At 36.1% G+C, this 25,600-nt stretch overlaps 2 protein-coding genes across 3 annotated transcripts in view; one reads left to right on the top strand and one right to left on the bottom strand.

Annotated features, from left to right (window-relative positions):
• Window positions 1–25,600, bottom strand: part of GTF2F2 (general transcription factor IIF subunit 2) — a 141,340-nt gene that overhangs the window by 73,680 nt on the left and 42,060 nt on the right. The window lies entirely within an intron of this gene.
• KCTD4 (potassium channel tetramerization domain containing 4) lies at window positions 7,883–11,280 on the top strand. Its single transcript, XM_057308555.1, has one exon. It carries the CDS (start codon window positions 8,027–8,029, stop codon window positions 8,804–8,806), a length of 780 nt encoding a protein of 259 aa, XP_057164538.1. The 5' UTR covers window positions 7,883–8,026; the 3' UTR covers window positions 8,807–11,280.

Raw genomic sequence — 25,600 nt, 5'->3', positions numbered from 1 at the left:
CTACAGAGTTAGGACTTGATTATTTACCTCAAAAGTAACAAATGAGCAATCATATAAATATTCCCCCAAAGTTATCTATTTATGTAATATGTTTTCATATAATATTCAAATTACAAATATGCCTAATACACTGGAAATTCCCAATTCTAACCAAATACTGAAACCATATTTTGAGGACTAGACCTAAGATTTAGAAAACATCTCAACTTCCTCTTAGTACTATTCTTCAACTGCTCACCTGCGGACTAGAAGAAAGAAGGCTGTATATACATTCCTATACAAGAGACATTGTAATGCTGATCAAAACGTATCAGTGAATGACAAGAGTAGTTGCCCAGGAGCAGAAAGAAAACTGGTTAGCTAACATATAAAAATCAAAGATGGAGGCCTTGGGGCACCTGGGTGGCTCAGTCAGTTAGGCACCCAACTTCTGATTTCCGCTCAGGTTACGACCTCAGGGTCATGAGATGGAGCTGCGTCGTCGGGGTCTGTGCTCAGTGGGAAGTCTGCTTGAGATTCTCGCTCGCCCTCTACCCCTCCAGCTCTACCCCTCCCTGCCGCACCCCTCACTCTCTCTCTCTCAAATAATAAATAAATCTTTCCAAAAAAAAAAAAAAAAGATGGAGACCTTAAAGGCACAAAGGAATCTGGACTATTCTATCAGTCTACAGAAGCCATTAACAGACTTCTGATCAAAGAAATAAGTTAGTGAATGAGCTTAAGAATATTTTTGTTTTAACGTTTACAAGGCAAGTCCACAAGTTATTTATTGCTCCTCCTGTATTTCTGATTACAGTCTCCTTTATGATTGTTACATCATATATATAATATAGCTAATATAAAAACCTCTTGAATACAGATGTGGGCATGACATTTTGATGTATAAACAGACATAATCCCTAATCTCAAAGTTGCTTTCAAGAGTTAAGAGGCTGGATAAAACCCAGAAATAAAATACAGCTTTATAAAAAACACAAGTAATGTTGTGTTGTAATAATAAATGAAAAAGGGCAAGGAAATCCTAATACCACAATATTTTATCTTAGTTAGACCTTCATCAAAGCTGCAACCCAGCTTTGGCTGCTGCACTTGAAATTAGGGATAATTTTTAAAAAATAGCAAAAGTGATTAAATGGATAAGAAAAACAAATTGTTCCAGGAAAGATAATTTTCCAAGACTTTCACTAAACTATTATTATTAAATAGTGCCAAACACTGTGCTGGATAAGATGAGTGATACCAAGAAAGAAAAATACAGATCCTTGCACTTAGAAAGACTGCAATATATAGGTGAGAGATACAATATTAATGAAATAGTTATAGACAATCCAATGGCACATATTTTTATATCAACTAATATGATTCAAGTTTCATTAATTTCAGCTTCAGTAACTCCTGTTCTCCTCACTATGTTTAATTGGTAATAGTAGTGATGCCATACACAAGTTAAGTTCTTTATAAATTTCAAGATACTTTAATTGTTAAGTACCCTCGCACAACTACAGGGTAGAAATTAGGTCCCCATCATTAAGAACTCCTTTGAGATAAGTTCCCTTTCCCAAATTCATTGATTTCCTTAATATGGTGGTTCTTCAACTCTGCTTAATCATTAGAATCACCTGGGGAGCTTTTTAAAAACTACTGGGCCCAAAGCCAGAGGTTCTATTCTAACTGGCTTGTGAGGAGGGCAAGAGATGGTGGTATTTTTATGTCAGGAGGTAATTCTAACATGCAGTAGCCAGAGTTTAAAACTGCTGCCCTAATATTTTTGTTCCTCACCTCCAGGCCCCCTTTCTTCCTCTCCCTGCATCTCTACTAATTTTACTTTCTGGTGGTATGAAGGTAGTAGAGCTCACAGAACTGCTCAAATATTTCATCAACCCTAAGACAACATCAACTATAATATACATTATTTTATATGCCACTAAGACAAAACACTGCCATGATTTTAAGACATAACCTGATTTCAGAAATGTTACATGTGAAAAAATGTGCAACATGGAAGAGTGCTCTGTCCCTAATTTACAATCACTATACTCTAAGAAACTGCATTTGTTCGAATGAACCATCATATCCTGTCCTGCTGTTCAGGCCCCCTTCTCCTTCCTCCACACCATAAAAAAGACAAGAAGATCTAAAGAAAAGAGGATAACAAGGGATGGTGAGTGGTAGGGGACAGCATTTAGGACAATAGACTTTTTTGCTCACAGATTTTTTTTTTAAAATCAGATTTGTTTATTTATTTGAGAGAAAGAGTGCACACAAGCATGGGGAAAGGGTAGAGAGAAAGGGACAGAAATCTTCAGCAGACACCCCATTGAGCGGGGAGCCAGACACGGGGTTCCATCTCACAACCCTGAGATCATGACCTGAGCTGAAATTAAGAATCGAACGCTTAACCCACTGAGCCACCCAGGCACCCCTGGTCATTGATTCAATAAAATATCACCTTTATAAGTTTTCAAAGTCATGTCCCTCATTTTGAGATTATAGATAGTGGTTATTAACATTTTAAAAATATCTTCTTCCCAAAGAGAAGGCAAAATTCCATTTTGCCAAATAGCCCTATAAAAATGAGTTCTATACAATAATATAATTTCAGTGTTCATTTGATGGCTCATGAAAATGCTTTGCTCATCTGGTTACAATAGAATTTTCCAGTGAATAATAATGCATAGGCTACACTTCAAAAAAAAGAGAAAATTCATTTTAAAAAACTGAAATGACTTCTGCTTATGCAATTATAAAACACTGCTTTCCCTGAAACACTCATCTCCCAAAGTATATTTAAAATATGAATTAATATGATTTGTAAGTTGTTTTCAAAGTCATCTCAGTAATTAATGAAGAGCAAAGAAATGTGGGATGGAATTTTGTTTGAAGTTCTCATTTAATCTGTCATTTCTATTTGTGCTCCTTTTAATTCATTGTGCTTTATTCTTTGCTATACTCCTCAAATGAGGCTTAAAAGTTTGCCAATATAGCAAAGATTCCTGGACTTCTCTGAAGACTCAGTTTAACACTACGAAACACTCACAAACATATTCATCTGACTAGAATTACCCATCCAAATCACCTTCCTATCAGAGGTTATATCCAAGGGTCCTCGGAGGATTCCCACACTCTGCATAGTTGGTTAGATACTGTGGCCTATCAGCTCCGTAGGGTAGGTGAGGCAGCACTTGCATTAGTATAATCCCAGTACCAGACAACATTTAATGCAGATAATTTTGTATTTCAAAACTAAACTAAACTTTTGGCATTCAAACAGAATTAGATTAACATGGAAAAATCGTTGATTCTTAAAATGTCAATACGTTACACTTATTATTTTTATTTTCAATTAATTTTTATTTTTAACACAGAGGCTAGAGTAAAATAGTCATAGCTGAATATCAAAACAAACGTTTCTCAAATTAAATGCTATTAAGAGGAGGCTATGAAGAAGAGGTAAGCCACACATTAAAAAAGAGAAACTTAGCTTGTGAAAGCCACAGTTCAAAGCAAAGAGGAATCAGAGGACGTAAAAGTAAGATGGCCAAGGGTTAGCCAGATTTGGGGACATGAACAGATAAAGCTATCATCATGGAGTCAGGCAGGTGGGCATCAAATTCAAGTGAGAAAGAAAGACCCAGATCAATAAACTTGAAAAAATGTGGCAAAGTCCAGGGCAGAGACAGAGTGCCAGATTTAAGTAAAAATTGACAACAGCTGCACTAGCTGTAGTTGCTTTTACTTTCTAAGGTAATAGGAACTAATCTTTTTTAAAAGATAGGCAAAACACATGGAGGTAAAATCAACCAAAAAGATCTGGTATCGGTGGAGACTGTGGAGACAGAAGCACAATGTTCTTATTTTATTTTTTAAAAGATTTTATTTATTTGAGAGAGTGAGCGGGAGAAGGGTGGGTGGAGAACAGGAACGGGGGGAGGGGCAGAGGGAGAAGCAGACTCCCTACAGAGCAGGGAGCCCGAAGCGACGTGGGGCTCAGTCTCAAGACCCTGAGATCATGACCTGAGCTGAAGGCAGACGCTTAACTGACTGAGCCACCCAGGTGCCCCCAATGTTCTTATTTTAAAGACAGCTCCTAAGACCAACCCTTTTCCTTGAAAAGGAGTGTTCGAATTTCATAGAGGAGTGATATGTTGAGCTTGGGGGGGGATAATCAAATCTTGTATCTTCCAACCAAGACAGATACCTTCTTGGTGAGGTTCAACTTCCTTCCATGGCATATAAATGGAGCAAGCATGTATCACGATGACATTCTCTGTCAATCACAGCAATGACAATGACCTCATTTTCCATCAGGAGCTGGTATATAAGATGGAAACTCCTCCCACTGGCCTGGAATAAGTTCTGCCTAATGCAGGTAGTGGAGGATTAGTATCATCATATTAGTGGAAGGTTTTGCTAGAATTTGATTAGGCACTGGGCCTAACTAACAGACAGATTTATACCAAGAACAGAACAATGGTACTGTTTAAATCCTCAAAGTTGGCTAAAGGGCTCTTTTATATGTGTGATTACAGAAGTTTAAGATAAAGGTGCTCTAACTCTAATAAAGGTCTAGGGTACTGAGTAGAAAACAGGGTCCCCTACCATTAAAAAAAAAAACAAACAAGGGGCGCCTGGGTAGCGCAGTCGTTAGGCATCTGCCTTCGGCTCAGGGCGTGATCCCGGCATTCCGGGATCGAGTCCCACATCGGGCTCCTCTGCTGGGAGCCTGCTTCTTCCTCTCCCACTCCCCCTGCTTGTGTTCCCTCTCTCGCTGGCTGTCTATCTCTGTCAAATAAATAAATAAATAAATAATCTTTAAAAACAAAACAAAACAACCTTCTGCCTGCAAAGGAGATGAAATCCTCAAGTCTAGTGGTCAAGTGGATCGAAGTGAGCTAATCTCTGACATGGGGGTTAAGCCTTTTGCTGGAATTGCAGTTTATATCTGCAGTAACGTGGAGAAAGATAATCACACCATGTTTTCCTTGGCATAGGTACTGAAGCATGATTTTTATAGTCTTAAGGCTGTGTGGACCTGATCGACAAAATCCAGGACAGGCTTTCCCCACTTCCATCCACCCAAGCAGGCAAATACAAACCTAGACTAGGATAGAGAAAAGGAAACAACCTGGCTTTCTCGTAAGGGGCCAAGGGGCCGGTGTACCACAACAGGCAGCAGTGATCAACAAACAAGCGCCTGCTACTTCTGTAAGATGCAATCACGTTACCTCAAAGGGGATAATGTGGAATAACAGGGATAAAGTGAGGCCTACTGGGAGCCATTCTTCTTTTTTAAGACTGCAAGTTGGGGACAGCAGGACACAAAAGAAAAGTGCTGTGGATTCCTATCAACTTCTAGTCTGGCACTAAGACAAAGCCTCCGTTACACTATTGTTGCCTGGCCACGGGGGCGGCAAACAAATCATACATGTCAGGTGTGTAGAAGCCAAGAACACTAAAGTCTAGAGTGAAAAAAAAAAAAAGTGATCAAGGGTCAGAAGCACACACTGGGGTGGTTCAGAGTCTGTCAAGGCAAGCCAGCTGAAACAAAGAACACGCACCAATAGTTTTAAAATTCACACTGCAGAAACCAGAAGTGAGTTAGCCAAGTGTAAGGCAACCCTGAATGATGACTGAAGAGGCAGCAGTCCAACCTGCAGTAGCCCTGCCTCACCTTCCCATCATGGGAAAGCCTGGCTTTATTTCCCCATGACGGCATCTACAAACGGGCCAAACAGGATGTGAGGAAGAAGGCCTGGTATGACCTGGTGTTCTACTACATCACTTGATTTGAACACAAAACCTGGGTCCCACCACTATACTGTAGTTATGTTCTATTGATTCTGACGTTCCATAAAGTTCATTTAAAGGGACTAGACCCACTAATGAAATTATTATGCCTTTGTTGATTCTGCTTATAACATGGTGCAGTGACTATAAACATATGAACCCCATGCATATGAACCCCAAAGTTGTACCAAAAAATATATATTCAATATTTCTTAAAAAGTCAGATCCATAGAAAAAGACTTGATTCCGAAATAAAATCAACAAACACACGAAACTGTTAGAATACGGGACACCTCAGTGCCTCAGTCAGTTAAGTGTCTGCCTTTGGCTCAGGTCATGATCCCAGGGTCCTAGGATCGAGTTCCGTGTCAGGCTCCTTGCTCAGTGGGAAGCTTGCTTCTCCCTCTGCCTGCTGCTCCCCCTGCTTGTGCTTGCTCTCTCTCTCTGACAAATAAATAAAACAAAATCTTAAAAAAAAAGAAAGAAAGAAACAGAATATAAGAGTAAACTCTTCTTAAAAGATGCAGGACTGAGAGGAAGGTTTAGTTCAAGTGCTGGCTTACCATTAACAAAATGTAAAGTTCTAGATAAAACACTAAAAACTCCAGAATGTAATTTTATTTTTGGTAAAATGAGGTTGAATTTTATGATTCCCAAGCAAAAACTCAGCTCTAAAAATGTTTATGCATTTCTAGTTTAATTTCAATGGACTTTTGATAATCTCAATGATCAATATGTTACCTGCTATAATTAGGGATACAATTTTTTATATCTAAAGAAAATCTAACAATGTTTACAGAAAATACAAGGTAAGCATTTTTAGAAGACTCTGCTCCAGTATTTCCACCAACATACAGTTGAATAATTAAAAAACACCTTTAATGTAACAGAAGTCAATTCAATATTAAATCTAATTTAATTCTGAGAATAATGTAGTTCCTCAGAATAATTTAGCAGATAGACTACTCAAATAATAGTGTACAGGGGAAAATGTTCACATTTCTTACCACTGGGCCTTTAAACTCTAGAAATGAAAGCTCAGATCTGTAAATGCTTTGGAAGGTAAGTTACAAGGGAAAGAGGAAAAAAAAAAAAAGAAAGAAAGAAACGGGAAAAACACCAGACTCAACACTGTTCCAGTTCCCCCCTCCCCCCAAAAAAAGGCAAAAAGCTGTCTTTGGCCCTTTCTCTTGCCTTTTGTAAACACTTGTGGGGGGGAGAAAACAACAACAATTAAAAAAAAAAAACAGTAAAATTTACCATGACACTATTTTATAGCAGGTATTCTGAATCTTTTATCTTCTTTAACACATGCACGTGTGTGTAAACGCATGCGCGCACACACATATAGTTATAGTATTTTCTATAGCAGCCAAGTCTTTGTTTAGCACTGGAGCAGCTGCAGGGCAAAAGAAGCTTATGAATTTTCCATAGGAAATCTTAACAAAAAGAAATGTAAATGAATACTGCAAAGCCTGTATATTTGATGTTTTCCCTTAGGGAAATAAATAAATAAATAAATAAATAAGAACCTTTTGTTAAAGGGCTTTAAGAAAATTTCTTCTCACATGCTAAAAATCCCCAAATCAGAATCACATGCAAATCCAATTAAATTCAAGTGCAATATCACAAATAAGACTTAAATATTCTCATTTGGGTCTCTAAAATGAGTATACCACTGTGAAATGTGTGACTTTTTATAGGAGAAAAGATTCTATACACCTACTTCCTTTCTCTTTAGGTTTCCTGTTTATGATTTGCTTTAAAAGGTGATACTAATTCAATATACATTATCCTCCAAAAGTTAACATTATTATTCAATATTAAGCTTGCCTGATTGAGCAATAACTTAAAAGACATTTAGAAATGGAAACACACTTAAACTTAGCTGGAGAATTAAACATTTGTAATTGCTTAACTGTTAAGAGGAAATTCAATTTATTTTGAGCAATTTTTATTATTTCAAAGACTATACAAGAAAATCTTTAAAACAAGTTCCTTCCCCGATACAGTTAAATGCAAATTACCTTTTTTTTCCCCCTGTCTTACTCCAGAAAGCTCCCGCACACATAGCTGATACGCCACCTACTGCAAAACCGAGCTGACAGCTCAGGCGATGCTGCCAGCATTTCCATTCCATCACCAGGCTGGGGCTGAATAAAGGCGTGCTTGTGTGGTAGTGTTTCTTTTTTAAAAATCTCAAAGCCAAGAAGAACAGGCTGAAATAGCATTTTCAAAAATGGAGCGTAAAATAAACAGAAGAGAAAAAGAAAAGGAGTATGAAGGGAAACACAACAGCTTGGAAGATGCTGACCAAGGAAAGAACTGCAAATCCACGCTGATGACCCTCAACGTTGGTGGATATTTATACATTACTCAAAAACAAACACTGACCAAGTACCCAGACACTTTCCTTGAAGGTATAGTAAACGGAAAAATTCTCTGCCCGTTTGATGCTGATGGTCATTACTTCATAGACAGGGACGGACTTCTCTTCAGGCATGTCCTAAACTTCCTACGAAATGGAGAACTTCTACTGCCCGAAGGGTTTCGAGAAAATCAACTTCTTGCACAAGAAGCAGAATTCTTTCAGCTCAAAGGACTGGCGGAGGAAGTGAAATCCAGGTGGGAAAAAGAACAGCTAACACCCAGAGAGACTACTTTCTTGGAAATAACAGATAACCATGATCGCTCACAAGGACTGAGAATTTTCTGTAATGCTCCTGATTTCATATCAAAAATAAAATCTCGCATTGTTCTGGTGTCCAAAAGCAGGCTGGATGGATTTCCAGAGGAGTTTTCAATATCATCAAATATCATTCAATTTAAATACTTCATAAAGTCTGAAAATGGCACTCGACTTGTACTAAAGGAAGACAACACCTTTGTCTGTACCTTGGAAACTCTTAAGTTTGAGGCTATAATGATGGCCTTAAAGTGTGGTTTTAGACTGCTGACCAGCCTGGATTGTTCCAAAGGGTCAATTGTTCACAGTGATGCACTTCATTTTATCAAGTAATTACCTGTGTCATGAACAAAGGCAACAAGCATGCAGCCAGCAAGCTTCGGAAAACCACAGCATCAAAGGCATCCCAAATAATGTGTGCCGGGCCAGCTCTGTACTCAGAGCCCTGCTGCTAATCAATTACTGTGAGCTAACGGTATGTAAATTCTATCGCTAAAGATGTCCTTCTCGAGGGTGTTCCTGCTGATCAGACTTTTAAAAGGAAAACGATGTTCTATATATTGTAAATAAAGACTGAATGCTTTTGCTATTTGTTTATTTCTCCTGAAGCTTTCAATCAGAATGTCTTGGGTACTTGCACAATGAACAAGCATGTACATTATCTATCATTTAAGTAAATGGTAATAAAATATGTTAAGAGGCTGTAAGGTTTAAAATCCTTTCTACAAAACTACAAAGAAACTGAAGTGGTAAAAATTACTGAGAGTATAGAGATGTGCAGATGTACTAAGACAGAGCTATAGTGAAACCAAATGTAATTGTAAAAAGGTATTAAAGTTATTGATTTAATTTTAACAGCAGGCACCAAAAGCTTATTCATAATTCCTGTATTTCATACTAGAGTTATAACTGAATTGACATATTGCTGAACATTCCTAGAAAACTGCGTGATGACAATAAATAAATAAAAGCACTATTAGCTTCTTTGTTTGTATTAATAATTATAATAAAAAGTTACATCTGTCACTTTCAAAACAAAGAGTACCACTTGATGATTTCACACAATATTATGCATTGATGTAGTCAACTGGCAGGCTACAGTAACCCTGACCGGTCTTGCAACTGACAAAAATCAGCAAATTCATTTCTTTGCAGGCTGAGCTCCAACACAACATGGATAACTTAGCCTTAACAGCTTATGTGGTATCAAAATAATAAAGGAGTTCATTTTCAGAACCATCCTATGAATCTATTCATTTTTCAAGCTCAAAAATATTAAATAAGCATCACTAAACATTATTCTTATGAAAGAACCTTATTCTTTTCAATACCTATTTTGATGCTAAATCTCAAATTCAAAGTTAATTTCTTTAACCTCATGCTAAATAGGAAGTTATTTTTTAATTAAGTTTTATATATGGCTTCTCAATGAAATGCAGAAACTCAGCTCTAAATGTGAGTGCATTTCTTTCCTCCCAAAAAAGCAGCTAAATAATTTCTATGCCTCTCATTTTCTTTAGCTTCTAAGAACAAATTATACCTTAAATTTGCGCCTTTAAAATTTAGCCGTTAGAGCAGGTAGCTAAATTTTAATTTTAATAAATTTCCACAAAAGATTTCTGAAAATCCTGACTGAGGTTACATAAATTAGCATATTTTGCCTAAAGTTTGCTTACACATTAAAAACTTAGAATACATTAGTAGCAAAGCTAATATTCATTCTCAGAACTCTGACTTCCACTTACAAAATCAAAGGTAATGCAAAAGTTGGCTGCATATTACTAAAGGAAATATTTTAAATTATACCAAAAAAGTCCTTTAAAAAAGCCCACATTAAAAAAAAAAAAAAAGACCAAAATTCCACATCAACCACACAATCTTCTTTTATGTTTAACAGGGGAAAAAATGTTTCTAATGAAACATCAAATTATCTCTTATGTACTCTAACACGGCTTAATCAGGATTTAAAGGAACTATGAAAATACAAAAATACAATAAAATCTACTTTAGAACAGTTCACTATAATTGAACTGTTCACATACCTCTCCAGCTTTTGAGTTGACTTTTCCTTGGCATTTGGACTTTGGTTATGAAAAAAAATGAGAATGATTTAATGTCAAAGTAAGATTTTCTCTAACAAGATTTCATTACAGATAATGAAAATAGCCCTGACATATCTTTTTACAGGAGATATCACTGAACAAATCTCCTCAGAGGTAGTGTAAGTTTTTGCATAAATTCACAAAAAGAGAATTTAACTGTCGTAACAAATTATTACCAATAGAAACCACTACTTAAAGAAATCTGTCATTCATTTTAATGTACGTCTCTAAAAGAAATCATCTCTGGATGCATTTAACTCATCCTCACACTCTTGATAGATCATAATATTCCAAAACAATTTAATAATCTAGAGGGATATTTGACTAGATTAATTACTCCTGTGTAACTTTTAATAAGTGTACCTTTTAAAATTCAGATAGATGCATTTGGATTTACATATCCAAGTGCATAAGTACTGTGTTGTAAGTATATAGAAAATATCATTTTCAATTTTCCCATTTCTTAAAATATTTAGAAATACTTTCCGTTAAAAAAGACTCAAGAAATCATATGAAATGCCAATCATAAGTCAGAGTGATGTTGTCATATTTTTGTTTGCTATCAATGAAGAATTTCTTTCTTAAATTCTTCTCACGTTCTCATTATTCTCATTGCTTCATAGAATAAATCACAAAGTGACTCTTTATCTTCTTTTTCAAAAGAAAAGTAATGAAAAACAGTTTACTTTACTTGCCACAAGCCAAACATACGTACTCTTGTATTTGGAATTACCCCATGCAATGCTTCTAGCACTGTCGTGAAAATACGAAAAATAAAAACACAGCTTATAGGGTACTATATTTCTAAAATATATATGGCCATGTGCTGAGCAAATGAAACATTTAATGAGACTTTGCAAGTAAGAAAAGAGGACTACCAACCCAGACTGAAGCTAATAATACTAATGAAGCTTGTTGGTTTTTTTAAAGAAATTTCATTACAGCTCCATCGCTATTTTAAAGATGATATTAAAAGATAATGTTTATTGTTTCATTACATGCCTGACACCACGCTAAGGAACATACATGATCTCAATTAATCCTCACAATGACCCTAAGAAAGGTACTATCATTTTTTCCTTCTTTCAGGTGAAGAAAAAGAAACTTACGAGGGCTAAGGAACCTAAGATCATACAGTTATTAAGAAGTAAAAGTGAATCCAAGACTTGAAATCCAGGTATACTAGCTCCAGAGCCAGCAGGAACTGTGTCTGCTTTTGCCAGCCACTTAATCTCTAATACTTAGAACCTGGCATAAAACAGGCGTTCATGAAGTATGTGCTGAATACAGAGTACCAAAACCCTGGTTTGCCTCGCTTGATAAAATCTCACAATGCAGGTACTCGTAAAATGTTGAGTGACAAACTGAACTACGGGAAAGCAAATAATATGTTTAATAACACGTTGGGTCATTTAAAGAACATGAGATGAATCATCTCACAAGAATAAAGGATAGCCCAAATTTGTCTCTTAGTAAATCTAGATTTTCATATAACAAGTTTGCGGAAAAGGAGGTTAACTTTTTAGGACTTGTACAGTCCGCAGAATGGACATATTGTGAAGAAAAAATACAGCACACATGAGCACTGAAGTCAGACCTGGATTCAAATGCAATCAACCTTCACTAACTTGCTTACAGGATGTAAGCAAGATTCTTAACTTCTTTGAACTTCAACATCCTCATAACAAAATGGAGATAATGATTTGTTGACAGACCTTTTATAAGACTTAAAAGAAATTTTAATTTATATGTAAAGTGCCTCACCCACTACAGACTTTCAGTAAGCACTGGTTATTATCTTATCCAGTATAAAGATATCTTCACGACGTAACCATGAATACCATGCACAAAAATGCACATTTACATTAATTAGGCTTTCAACTTAGACATGAACAGAATGCAGAACTTTTAACAAATGTATGCTTAATACTTTGATGAATACTATAAACACAAAAATACACTTTAAATTGCTACCAGCCAACACGGTTTTCATTTGTATTAGTTTAAAAATACATATGATGAGTTTACTGGGACATTTATATTCTATCTTCATATATAAAATCTACAAGAACAAAATAATCGTTGCAGCTGTTTCATCAGCAGTAAAAACCAGTCAGCAGTAATATATGTGATACCACAATCTTAGAGATACCCCTATCTAATAAATTCTGGTTAAATGTCTTAAACTGCAATGATGTCAGTCAAGGTTAAAACTGGAGCATCGGAATCATAATCATCCTTGCTAATAAAGCAGAGATGTAATATGGACTATCCAAAACAGCATGCAATTTAGAAATTATTTATTTAGCTCTGAAATACATATGGCTAACTTCCGCAGCAGACTGGTCTTCCTAATCATATTTTGCTTAAGCTAATATTAAAATTAATTTGCTTCTGTTAACAAGCACCAAGGGAGTGGTGATAAAGGAAAGTGTGCTGGGCAGAGGGAAACATCTAAGATGAAATTTTAAATTTACCTAAAATAATTTATGAAGAGGTGACCATGTTCCTATTTCTTGACCAAAATACACAACGGTTCAAGAGTCTCTATCAAACAAAAATTACTGATACAAATCTCATAAGCTGCTATAAATACCTTCATTTAATTAAAACTTTCCAACAATGAAAAAAAAAAGTGCAATGTTAAGGATATTGTATATAAAATCCAGAACCTCTAGTTTTATTTAGATCACTAATTATTTCAGAAAAAAATACGAATTGGATATGAAAGACTGAGGCCATTATAATGCACTTCTCTATTATATGTCTTAAAAAACTGTTCCCTACCATAAAATATAGCAGTCAACCTAATAGCACAACAGGTTTTTCCAAACCCAAGATTCCAGAGTATTTAGGTATATTTAAAAGCAACATTTAGGCGGCGCCTGGGTGCCTCAGTTGTTAAGCATCTGCATTGGGCTCAGGGCGTGATCCCGGAGTCCTGGGATCGAGCCCCACATCAGGCTCCTCTGCTGGGAGCCTGCTTCTTCCTCTCCCACTCCCCCTGCTTGTGTTTCCTCTCTCGCTAGCTGTCTCTCTCTCTCTCTCTGTCTCTGTCAAATAAATAAATAAATAAATAAATAAATAAATAAATAAATAAAATCTTTTAAAAATAAAAACAACATTTAGTGCTTTTGTTTTTGTTTTTGTTTGTTTTTAAATCTAGTTAACTTTGGAAAATTCCTTTTTGAAGACAGGCCCAACTTTTCAAAAAGTAGTTTTGATTACTGTCCTCTAAGATGTTTAGACATATTTTCTACATCATTAAAGTGTAAAACTGAACAAGTCTGATTTCTTCCTAATTCCACTCCATTGATTTTGCCTTGTTATAACAGGTGTTTATAACTAATTTTTAAGGTTAAGAATTATTGAATGAGAGGCGCCTGGGTGGCACAGTGGTTAAGCGTCTGCCTTCGGCTCAGGGCGTGATCCCAGCGTTACGGGATCGAGCCCCACGTCAGGCTCCTCCACTATGAGCCTGCTTCTTCCTCTCCCACTCCCCCTGCTTGTGTTCCCTCTCTCGCTGGCTGTCTCTATCTCTGTCGAATAAATAAATAAAATCTTTAAAAAAAAAAAAAGAATTATTGAATGATACTAACTTTAATCTCAGTGGTTCCTTGAATTTAATAACCTGACTTTATGCAGGTGCACAAAAAACTAGACGATTTAGCATTTACTTTAGGCATATCATCTGATGAACTGTTATTTATTTTTATTTTTTTAATTTATTTTGTTTTTAAGTAATCTCTAGACCCAAGGTGCAGCTCAAACTTCCAACCCTGAGATCAAGAGTCACACTCTCTTCTGACTGAGCCAGCCAGGCACCCCAGTACTTATTTTTTAAAAAACATTTAAAATGAGTATGAATGCAGATACCTATGATCCTATATGCTAACAATTGTTTTGTTTTGTTTTTTAAATAGGCTCCACACCCAGTGTGGAGCCCAATGAGGGGCTTAAACTCACAACCCTGAGATCAAGAACTGAGCTGAGATCAAGAGTTGGGCACTTAACCAAGTGAGCCACTCAGGTGGCCCCTAAAAGAAGTATTTTGATTTTTATGTATTTTTTCTATCTGTGTGCATTTATACACACACGTGTGTGTATTTTATTTTGTTTTTTTTAAGATTTACTTATTTGAGAGAGAGAGCATGTGAGCGGGGATAGGAGCAGAGGGAGAGAGAGAGAATCTCAAGCAGACTCCCCAAGGAGCACAGAGCCCCACACGGGGGCTCAATCTCACAATCCTGGGATCATGACCTGAGCCAAAAGCAAGAGTCGGACACTTAACCAACTGAGACACCCAGGTGCCCCCATCCATGTATATTTTTGCAGAAACCCCTATAGAAAGAAAAAGGAAAGACTATATATAGCTAAGTGCAGGAAAAATTATTAATGAGGTTTGGGTGATTACTGGAGAGATACACCAGACAAAAGAATCTAAAAATTACAGGTGATTAGTTTATAAAACAACAAAACCAAAATATACAACCACAGACATTTATGATACATATATGTTTACTTGTTACAACGCAGCCTTGAAAATGGGCAAGATAATGTTGAGGGATGGTTAGTACCTCCCCTCATTAGACTAGGCCAAGACTTGGCTTAAGATACCAGAAGATGCCAAAGTTAACCAAAAGGGAATTCAGCCAGTGTAGTGAGTTTGCTGCAAGAAAAAACTGGGATAGAGAATCCATTTCTGAGACATGTTGAGCCACAATCACAGAAAGGAAAGGGGGTGACTGGTAGGTCAGGGAGTAAGTCTAACCAGGAAAAAAACCTCTGTGAGCCAAAGAGATTTTCCTTATTCAGGTACAGAATAATTACTGAATAATCCAGAAGAATAGTGAGCTCCCTGAGAATAAGAACCAAACTGATTGCTAAAAATGAACTAAAAATTCTTCCATGGAACATCTAAGAAAAAGTAGAATATCTTTAAGCAACTGGAGGGGGGGGTTGGAGGGTGGAGAGGGTATTTATATAAAGTAAGCAAAGGAACAACTTCACAAATTTCTGAGATACAGAATTCTATCTCAGAATTTGTACTATACCCCCCCTCCCCACTTAGGGGGTAGAGGAGTAAGAGGGTGAACAGAGAAAACATAATTCTCTTCTGCTTCCCAGTCATATCAAACAATTAAAAAAAAATACTTAGGTTCAAAAAACATCTTGCATGCTCTGTTTTAGAGTCTTGTGAGGAAGTGAAGTAAGAAAACTGGGAAGGAGAAACATAGTCTGAAAAACTGAACTGGTGGAAGCTGGCAGACCGACATGGCCAATTTCTTAGAAACAGCAAGGCATGAATGAAGAGTTATATAAGAAGCTATCTCCAGACAGAGAGGGACCTGAGGCTTTAAACCAGCAGGGCGGCCATTTGTTCCCTAAGTAGCTAGCATTCTTATCTTCAATTTTCCAAATTAATAAGCTTGTGGTAAACTACTCAAACAATTAGACACTTTCCCCCAAGAACATGTCAACAGAAGGATCAAGAAGAGCAACCACTGGCTTTTTTTTTTTTTTACACTGAAAATACTAAAACTGATGCTAAAGCTCACATACTTAAAAAAAAAAAAAATCAGATGAAAAGTGACCTAAAGGCCAATAACGATGAGGTTTTTTTTTTAGGTTATACAACATGAATCTATTGATCTTTTAAGAGCCAACACTCACTCATCTACATATTAATAGATTTATTTTATATTTACTTCTAAATATGTAGTGTGTTTGTATTATACAACTTTATTTATTTTTTTTTAAAGATTCTATTTATTTATTCGACAGAGATAGAGACAGCCAGTGAGAGAGGGAACACAAGCAGGGGGAGGGGGAGAGGAAGAAGCAGGCTCCCAGTGAAGGAGCCTGATGTGGGGCTCGATCCCAGAACTCCGGGATCACGCCCTGAGCCAAAGGCAGACGCTTAACCGCTGTGCCACCCAGGCGCCCCTGTATTATACAACTTTAAAAGATAAAATACAAAGTTACTATTGCTTAATATCTTATTTTACATAGCTATCTGAGAGGCAAATTACTAATAAATCCTTACAAAACTTAAACATGAGAATACATATATTAGGAGAGCACTGGAAAGAGAAAGTATTTTGAAAATTGGCAAACTAATAAGCAAAAGATGTCCACTTGCAATACAGTTAAACAGTCCCGAATACTGCCTTGGAACCCAGGCATCTTTTAACTTCTGGTCACTTATATGTACTAAATATAACCAAACAGGATGAGGACAGATTGAGAAATGTTCTTAATCTAAACCACTCAAAGAAGATGCCTGCTAACATAGTTCCTACCAATCTTTTATAAAATCAAAGAGGAGGATAGGACCAATGGCATTGCTTGGTCAATCTTTCTGAATTGAACACATACCTAAATAAAGCTGCTATTAATAACATCTTCTGCTTGGCTGCATATTAATGATAGATTTCTTTCAAATTTTATTTTAAGTTAAACTGTAATTTAATTACCATAGCAATTCACTTTCTTAGACCCTTATTTTAAAAACATATTGACACAGGACATTTATTTAAAACTGTCTCTGTAGCCTAAGACCCACCTTTAAGTCTACTGCTCATCTCTATTCAAATTCCTAGCTCATATTACAAATGAAAAATAGTAACAATAATAAATATAAAAATAAAAGATAAAATAAAGAAGAATAAAATGACACTAATGTTTACTAAGCATTAACTTATGCCAGGCACTTTTCTTACTTCTATGTCTAATGTACAAATGGAGAAACTGAAGTTTGGTCAGGTATGTCTAAGGTTTCAGAGCTCCTAATGAGAGTGTTTTGTTTTTGTTTTTTTTTTTAAAGATCTTATTTATTTATTTATTTATTTATTTATTTATTTATCAGGCAGAGAGAGAGAGAAAGCACAAGCAGGGGGAGTGGCAGGGTCCCAGCTGAGCAAGGAGCCCGATGCGGGACTCAATCCCAGGACCCTGGGATCATGACCTGAGCTGAAGGTAGATGCTTAACCAACTGAGCCACCCAGTGTCCCTCCTAATGATAGATTGAGAAAGGTTTTAATTCAGCAGTCAGGTTCCAGAAGCCACTCTCAACTACTATAACATACCATTGTCCATCTAAATTCTCCCCCTAGCTTTGAAAAGTAGAAAATCGTTTTTTTCTCCTCCATCTATGGAAAGAGTGATCATCAAACAACCTTACAATGTAAATGTGATTCAGAGGTAAGACATTCAACTCACTTGAAAATTGTTTAAGAACAGCAGAGGGGCACCTAGGTGGCTCAGTTGGTTAAGCATCTGCCTTCAACTCAGGTCATGAGCCTAGGGGCTCCCTGCTCAGCAGGGAGCCTGCTTCTCCCTCCGCCTTTTGTCCCCTCCCGACCCCACCTGCTTGTGCTCTCTCTTAAATAAATAAATAAATAAAATCTTGGGAAAAAAAAAGTAGAAAGAAATGGTTATATATGTAAGTAATTGATACATCTAAAATACTCTTAGCTATTCATTCAAAGATTCCCCCAAAACCTCCCTGGGCCGAGCTTTTCTCCTCTGATTTCCTATTCTGAAGTAATAATAACAACTCTCCTTAAAACCAGTATTAATAAGAAAATAAATTCCAAGCTGTCATTAGTTGAAATATGTGACCCTTTCCTTTTTGAGACAGCCAGCAAGAAGGGAGGGAGGTATATAAAGAACTGATGTCCTATCTCTTTTGTTTTTTGAGGACTATATATGGCAAGGACCACTAAAGAGACTGACAATCCACCAATACAAAAATATATCTTCAAAGAAAAAGTCATGCTTTCCACATCATTATATCCTTCTAAAGAAAATATTAAGACGTATGAGAAAAAAAAATTGAATAATTTTACTGAATAAAAATTTATTAAAGCAGTACATTAAAGTAATAAAGAGGCCTTAATTATATAAGCACACAGAAATAACAATTCAATCCATTTCACTACAAACACCCAAAACTAAAAAAAAGCAAAATGACCAATCATTTTTCATATGATATAAGCCACAGTGACCAAATTAAATCAGAGCTTATAATTAAGACAAAATGTACTTATTAAAAATTATATTTCAACATCAGAGGAAATAAAGAAGCATGGTGAGAAAAATGTGGTCCAATAAGCAAATCAATTTTTCCACAGAAGTGTTTAGTCAGCTTAAAAGTAAACATTCATTAATTGCCTAGGACTCCTTGAGGAATAAAATATATAATTTACCTATATATAAAATTATAACTATATGTCTGTAACACACATAATCTTGAGCCTAAAATGGAGACAAAAATTCTACAATGAACCTGAAAAAAACTGCATATTTTTTAAAAGTCATGCATGAATTCTTTTTAAAAATAAAGGGATCTAATATGGAAATCTACGTAATATACAGATAAGTGAAAATAAATAATTCAAGAATAAGATGGCATGCTCAGAAAACTTAAAAAAAAAAAAGCACAAAATCTATTTACAGCTAATACTAAGGTTAAACAGCAGGGGAATTAGCTGTGGAACAGAATGTTAACCTTTAAAGCCTCAATAAAGTGAAAATGTAACTGATAAAAATTGAGAAATTGTGTTCTGAGGGAAATAACTTCCTAATTTTCATAAAAAGGAATTAACAAGTTTGTCAAAAAATGGGACCTGGAGTTAAAAAAACAAACACAATGACTCGAACCCCTTAATTCCTTCCCGCTTCACACCCACGCCCCATCCCCCAACTACAGAAGCAGCTCCTGGGAACTCATATTTTTTTGTGGAAAATAAGCATTTATTTGACATTCAACAATTCTTTCCATTCTCTTTCTTCTGTTACTTCAAGTAAATTAACCACACTTGTTCCTATTCTCTATAATGGTGGCCTAAGCTATTTAGATCAAAGCTCCCACTGAAAAGAACTATAAAAGCTGAATAAAATCTTAGAAGTATCAAAAAGACCACAAGATAGTAAGTAATCACCATCTCCAAATATAGGGAAAACAAGAATCTGTGAGGTCATGGGTCAATCCAGAGAAAATGAGACACACTGTTTAGACAATCTCCCAAAGAAAGCAGTGGAGGGAATAAACAACACAAAATCCAGAGCTGTACAAGGTGGAAAGCATAACAGAAGTCTCTTACCATAAAAAATTAAAATCCTAAAGGACTATACCCTCAAGGTGAGGGTAAACAGGACATGGAAAAGTTCACAATGAGTTGTAACTGGCATGACCACAGGTCCTAGTTTCCCAAGACAGTCTGGTTTATAACACTTCCTTTTACCCTCAGAAATGTTCCAGTTGGATGGTACGTTACGTGGTTACCCTAACGATTAACTGGTTTCAATCCTCTGGCTATCCTACCAGAAAAATATCAAGCCTTGAACATAGTTTAAATGTGGTTGTGGTAGACTGTCTCTGAAGATGACTGCCAAAAATTCCTCCATCCCTACATAAGGAAAATTCTCAGAGATTCAACAAGAACCAACTAGGACATCTAGAAATAAAAAATACAATAAGTAAAATTTAAACCTCATTGAATGAGACTAGACACAATTGAAGAAAACTTCAGTGAGCTGAAATATAACATAGCACAACACAACAAGAAAAGAATAAAGCTGGAAAAATCAGAAAAGATATATAAAAGGTAGAGTGAGAAGGCTGAACACCTATTTAAAACATTAGTTTAATCAGAATCTCAAGAGGGGAGAAAATGAAATGGAACAGAGGCAACATTTAAAGGGATGGTGTCTGAAATTTTTCAACTGCAGGAAAATAGCAACCAACAGATACAAGAGGCTCAATGAATCCCAGGCAGCTTATGTAAAAACAAATCTCCACTGAGATATCATATTAAAACAGTAGAAATTAAATACAAAGAGAAAAATTTTAAGTAGAGAATAAAAAGATAACACCTTCAAGGAAGCAGCAGTAAAACTAAGCAGAATTCTCCATGACAAAAACAACCGAAGGCTTTGACTATCTTCAATGAGTTGAATCAAAGTATCTATCAGCCTAGAATTCTATACCCAGCAAAAACACAAATTACCAGTATCAGGAATGAAAACAAAGGCATTATTACAAATTGTATGGATATTTTAAAAGAAAACGAGTGGAAATTCATTCCAATAAACTTGACAATTTAGATAAAACAAAGAAAGTCAAAATTCACCAATGCAGGAGATCCAAACAGTCCTATAAATAAATCGACTTCATGTCAAGAACTGAGAGGGGTCTGACATTTCACCCAAGTTACCCGCAAACTAAACAAGTTATCCTGCCACAATTTCATAGATGCCAGCAGAAGACAGGAGACTCCTAGGCCAGGGGGAAAAGGATTTTATTATTCACCACAAAGCAGACAGAGTGATTTTTACATTTGTATCCAGTTAGCTGCTTTCTGCCCATGGCAGCAACCTAGAAGAGGCTCAGGTAGGTAATATGTACACAGAGGATTTGTGTCACAGCTGAGGAACCCTAAGCTTAGGAAATCACCAATCACAAACAGAGGCTGCCAGCAAACTAACAAACCTTTGCCCTGTAGACAGACCCTATATTTCTGTATTTCAAGGCTTTTGTTATACAAACATTCTTAAAAGGACGGTCTGAGATAAAAGCTGTCACAAGATGTGGAAAAATGCTATACAAATTTGCTCCCCAACTCCATAATTTAAAACTGCCCACAAAGAAAATTCCATTTTCAGTTAGACTGATCAGTGAATTCCCCTAAATATTTAAGGAAGAAATATACCCAGTCTTACAAAAAAATCATCTTTGTAACAAGAAAAGGATCACTTCCCCAACTCATTTTATGAGTACAGTGTAACCTCGATAACAAAACTTAATAAAACATTAGGAGAAAGGAAAATTATGGGCCAATTAAATTCATGAACATAAATCTAAAAATATGAAACAAAAGATAAGCAAAACGAATCTAGCAATATTCAGAAGTATTATAAGTCAAAGCCAAGTCAGAGTTAGTCCAGGAATGCTATTTAAAGATCAACATGTTCCACATAAATAAATTTTACAATATCAATAGATCTCAATACAGAAAAAATATTTGATAAAATTCATCATTCATTCATTGGCATGCTTAGCAAATTAGAAAGAAACAGGAATTTCCCTAATCTGGGTACAGGAAACCACAGGTGATAAAACTGCATGGAACTAAACACATGCATGCATACACATCAGTAAGTACAAGTAAAACCGGGGAAATGTGAATACCAGTGGACTGTATGGATGTCAATACCGATGGCAGCAGACTGTACAGACTACAGGGATTGTACTGTAGTTTGGCAGTATGTCAGCAATGATGGAAACTGGGTAAAAAAAATAAAGGATCTCTGTATTATTTTTTACAGCTGCACATGAATCTACGATTATCTCAAAATAAAAGTTTAACCAAAGTAACTGAAAAAATAGAACACACAATTTCTCTCTCCTTACACCCTTATTTCTGTATGTACATACCTTTATGATGTCTAGCTGCAATGATATTAACCAAATGATAATTAATTACTTCTTGGTGGTGAGAACTCTGAGTGATTTGAATGTTTCTGTACTAATTTTTTTTAATGAACATCTCTCTTTTTATACAAATAACAAGTCATTACTTAATTTTTAAAAAGGCAATAGAGTGCAAAACTTATACTCTAAAATTAGAAAACAAAAAAATTTTAAAAGACCTAAATAAATGCAAAGACATCCATGTTCATGGCTTGGAAATAATACCGTGAAGATGATAAGATCCTCCAAATTGATCTATAGATTGAACACAATCCTTACCAAAATCCCAGCTGGTCCTTTTTGCAGAAATTAACAAGCTGATCTTAAAATTCAAATGGAAACTCAAGGGACCCAGAGGAGCCAAACAATCATGAAAAAGAACAAAGCTAGAGGATTCTCAACTTTCCCAATTTCAAAACTTCCTACAAAAGCTACATAATCAAGACTGTGTGGTACTGGCATGAAGGATACACATATGGAGTGATGAAATGGAATTCCAAGTCCATAAACGATATCTGATCAACTGATTTTCAACAAGAATGCCAAGACAACTGAATGGGGAAAAGACAGTCTTTTCAACCAATAGTGCTGGGACAACTGGATATCCACATGCAAAAGATTAAAGCTGGACTCCTACTTCATACCATATACAAAATTAACTCATAATGGAACATAACTTAAAGGTAAGAGCTAAGACTACAAAACTCGTAGAAGAAAATATAGGAGTAAATCTTTATCACCTTCAGTTAGGCAAAGCCTTCTTAAATATAAAAAAAAACACATAAAGCAACAAAAAGAAAAAACAGACAAGTTGGAGTTCATCAAAATTAAAAGTTGTATGCTTTAAAGAATACCATCAAAAACGTAAGAAGACAACCTCTAGAATGGGAAAACATGTTTGCAAATCATATATCTATCTGACAAGGGACTTGTACATATATACAACTCTTACAATTCAATGATAAAAAGACAAATATCCTCTATCAAAGCAGTGGAAAGCAGTCATCATCATAGCCTGACTCCCTCTAGTATGTATCTAGCGAAGGATCTGAATGGACATTCTCTAAAAATGATATATGTGGGATGCCTGGGTGGCTCAGTCGGTTAATTGTCTGCCTTCAGCTTGGGTCATGATCCCAGCCAGTCCTGGGATTGCATCCCACATCAGGCTCCCCTGCCTCTCCCTCTGCCTGCTGCTCAAAGCATAACCTTAAGCACCAAACTTCCAAAGAATTATAACTTCCAGGCAAAGATTTAAAATAATATAAAATAAGTTTTACAAAGATACCTATAGTTCTACAGAAATGGTATAATGATCGGGGTGCCTGGGTGGCTCAGTTGATGGGGAATCTGACTCTTGTTTCGGCCCAGGTCATGATCTCAGGATTGTGAGATCAAGCTCCTCATCAGGCTCTGTGCTGGGCGTGGAGTCTGCTTATGATTTTCTCTCCCCATCTCCCTCTGCCCACTCACTCTAGTTCTCGCTCTCTATCTTAAAAAAAAAGAAAGAAAGAAAAAAGAAAAGAAAGAAATGGAATAACAATCTATTTTCAAATAAATCTGATGTTCTAGAAAGTTTACACAGCACTAGATTATCCTTCAAATAAGGCAGTGCACTTTATAACAGAAATTCCTAACAATATGTATCAAATATATATTACCCGATTAAATCTAAAGCAGATAAAATTTGTTTCTCCTGAGAGGGAGACAAAGCATAATAGACTCTTAATCACAGGAAACAAACTGAGGGTTGCTGGGGGGGGGGGGAGGTAACGGGGTGATGGACATTGGGGGAGGGTATGTGCTTTAATGAGCACTGGGTTGTTGTTTTTTTTTTGTAAGTATAGCCAACTTTATCTTTTTTCCACATTTTTAAATTTAAATTCAATTAATTAACCTATAATGTATTATTTGTTTCAGGAGTACAGGTCTGTGCTTCATCAGTCTTATATAATACCCAAGAGCACTGTGTTGTATGTTAATTAACTGAATTTAAATAAAAATTGTTAAAAAGTACTTTAAAAAATTTTATTTTTTTAATATTTATAAAACATCACTATACCCAGGTAACAATCTGCATAGCCAATTAGACAATACATCAGTCAAGACAATTAAAAACTGGCCGCAAGTGAGGGCTAATAATTAATGCAATTGAAAAGACCTTATATAGAATTATAAACACTATTAAAGCTAATTCTTTTCACTGTAGAGTAACTGCATGGAACAAGGATCAGAAAATGCAAGATCCTTCACAAAAGTTATTTAAAGGAAATTAAATTTAGAATGACAAATATTCAAGTGCTAAGGTATGAGAAGTACTATGTACTGTGTGAATAAAAGTAATGGGAGAGAATAAAAAACAGTCACTAGTAGTGAATGAGGCACTTGCCTGCTACAGTGAATAAAGCTAATAGCTGTCTTTTGAAAAAATACTATACCCAGAAATGATCAAAACATTCCTCATTCTTCAGTATGAGCAATAAAAGATGAAATAAAAATGTATATAAAATATTTATAGCTGCATGACAATTAACTTCAAAATGAAACAGTCTCCTATGAGAACATGGAAGCCCAAAAAAGATGAGTGCCTGACAAATTCCAAGGACGAAATAATTACTTTCTCCTCTCCTTTCCCCAAACCTTTATTCTAGTAGCACCATCAGTCTTTGAGATGCCCCGTACTATAGCCCCAACCTCCTAGACTGAAAATGCTGCCACTCTTCAACACTCCCAGGGCAGTTTCACCAAGATCCACACACTTTCAGGAGTTACCATTTTCCTCTATCAAAGCAGTGGAAAGCAGTCATCATCACAGCCTGACTCCCTCTACTACGTATCTACATCTAGTCCCATGTCACCTCACTCTGTGCCTCAGCGTTTATACTCTGGCAATGTTCCAAATCTATCATGCTCTCAAACCTCTGCACATGCTGCTTCAGTAAACAACAGGCGTGCTTTGCTTGCTTATGGCAGAGCCTGAACTCATACTTCAGGTCTTAGATGCTAGGTTCTCAATGAAGCTTCTGCCTCATTCAGGAGAATCTGGTTGCTTCCTCTCTTGCTTCCACTGAATCCTGTCCCCTCCCACCCCCCTTTTAGACACTATCTGCGGATAGGAACTGTGTATCTTTTCAAATCACTGGATTCTCAGGGCATGGTGTAATAGTGATCCCATAGCTGGTGGTCAAATTAAATCTGCCCAACCCACATCGTGTTACCTGTTCTTCCTCCCAGAGTTCTTGAGGATCATGCAGTAGTATTACAAGAGTATTTTGTAAAACACTGTACAAATGATGTTTTATTATACATTTATTTTTTATTTTAATTCCACAAATGATGTTTTTATAGGCTAAACTTACCTTTTAGGTAGTGAATCACACTGCTTTTCATCTGAAACTATAGTTGGGAAATACAAACGCCCCACTGGTCTCTACCACTGAATTTCTTAATTCCCTAACCAAATAAGCTATGAGATTCCATTTCTAAAATGGGTCTGGTAATTGTCAGGAATATTAAGATTCTCAATCTGGGAATTGTTTTTCCCCCCTC

This window comes from Ursus arctos, unplaced genomic scaffold (assembly GCF_023065955.2).
Source record: "Ursus arctos isolate Adak ecotype North America unplaced genomic scaffold, UrsArc2.0 scaffold_10, whole genome shotgun sequence".
NCBI classification, from domain to species: Eukaryota; Metazoa; Chordata; class Mammalia; order Carnivora; family Ursidae; genus Ursus; species Ursus arctos.
This window is presented reverse-complemented; position numbering and strand designations above follow the sequence as displayed.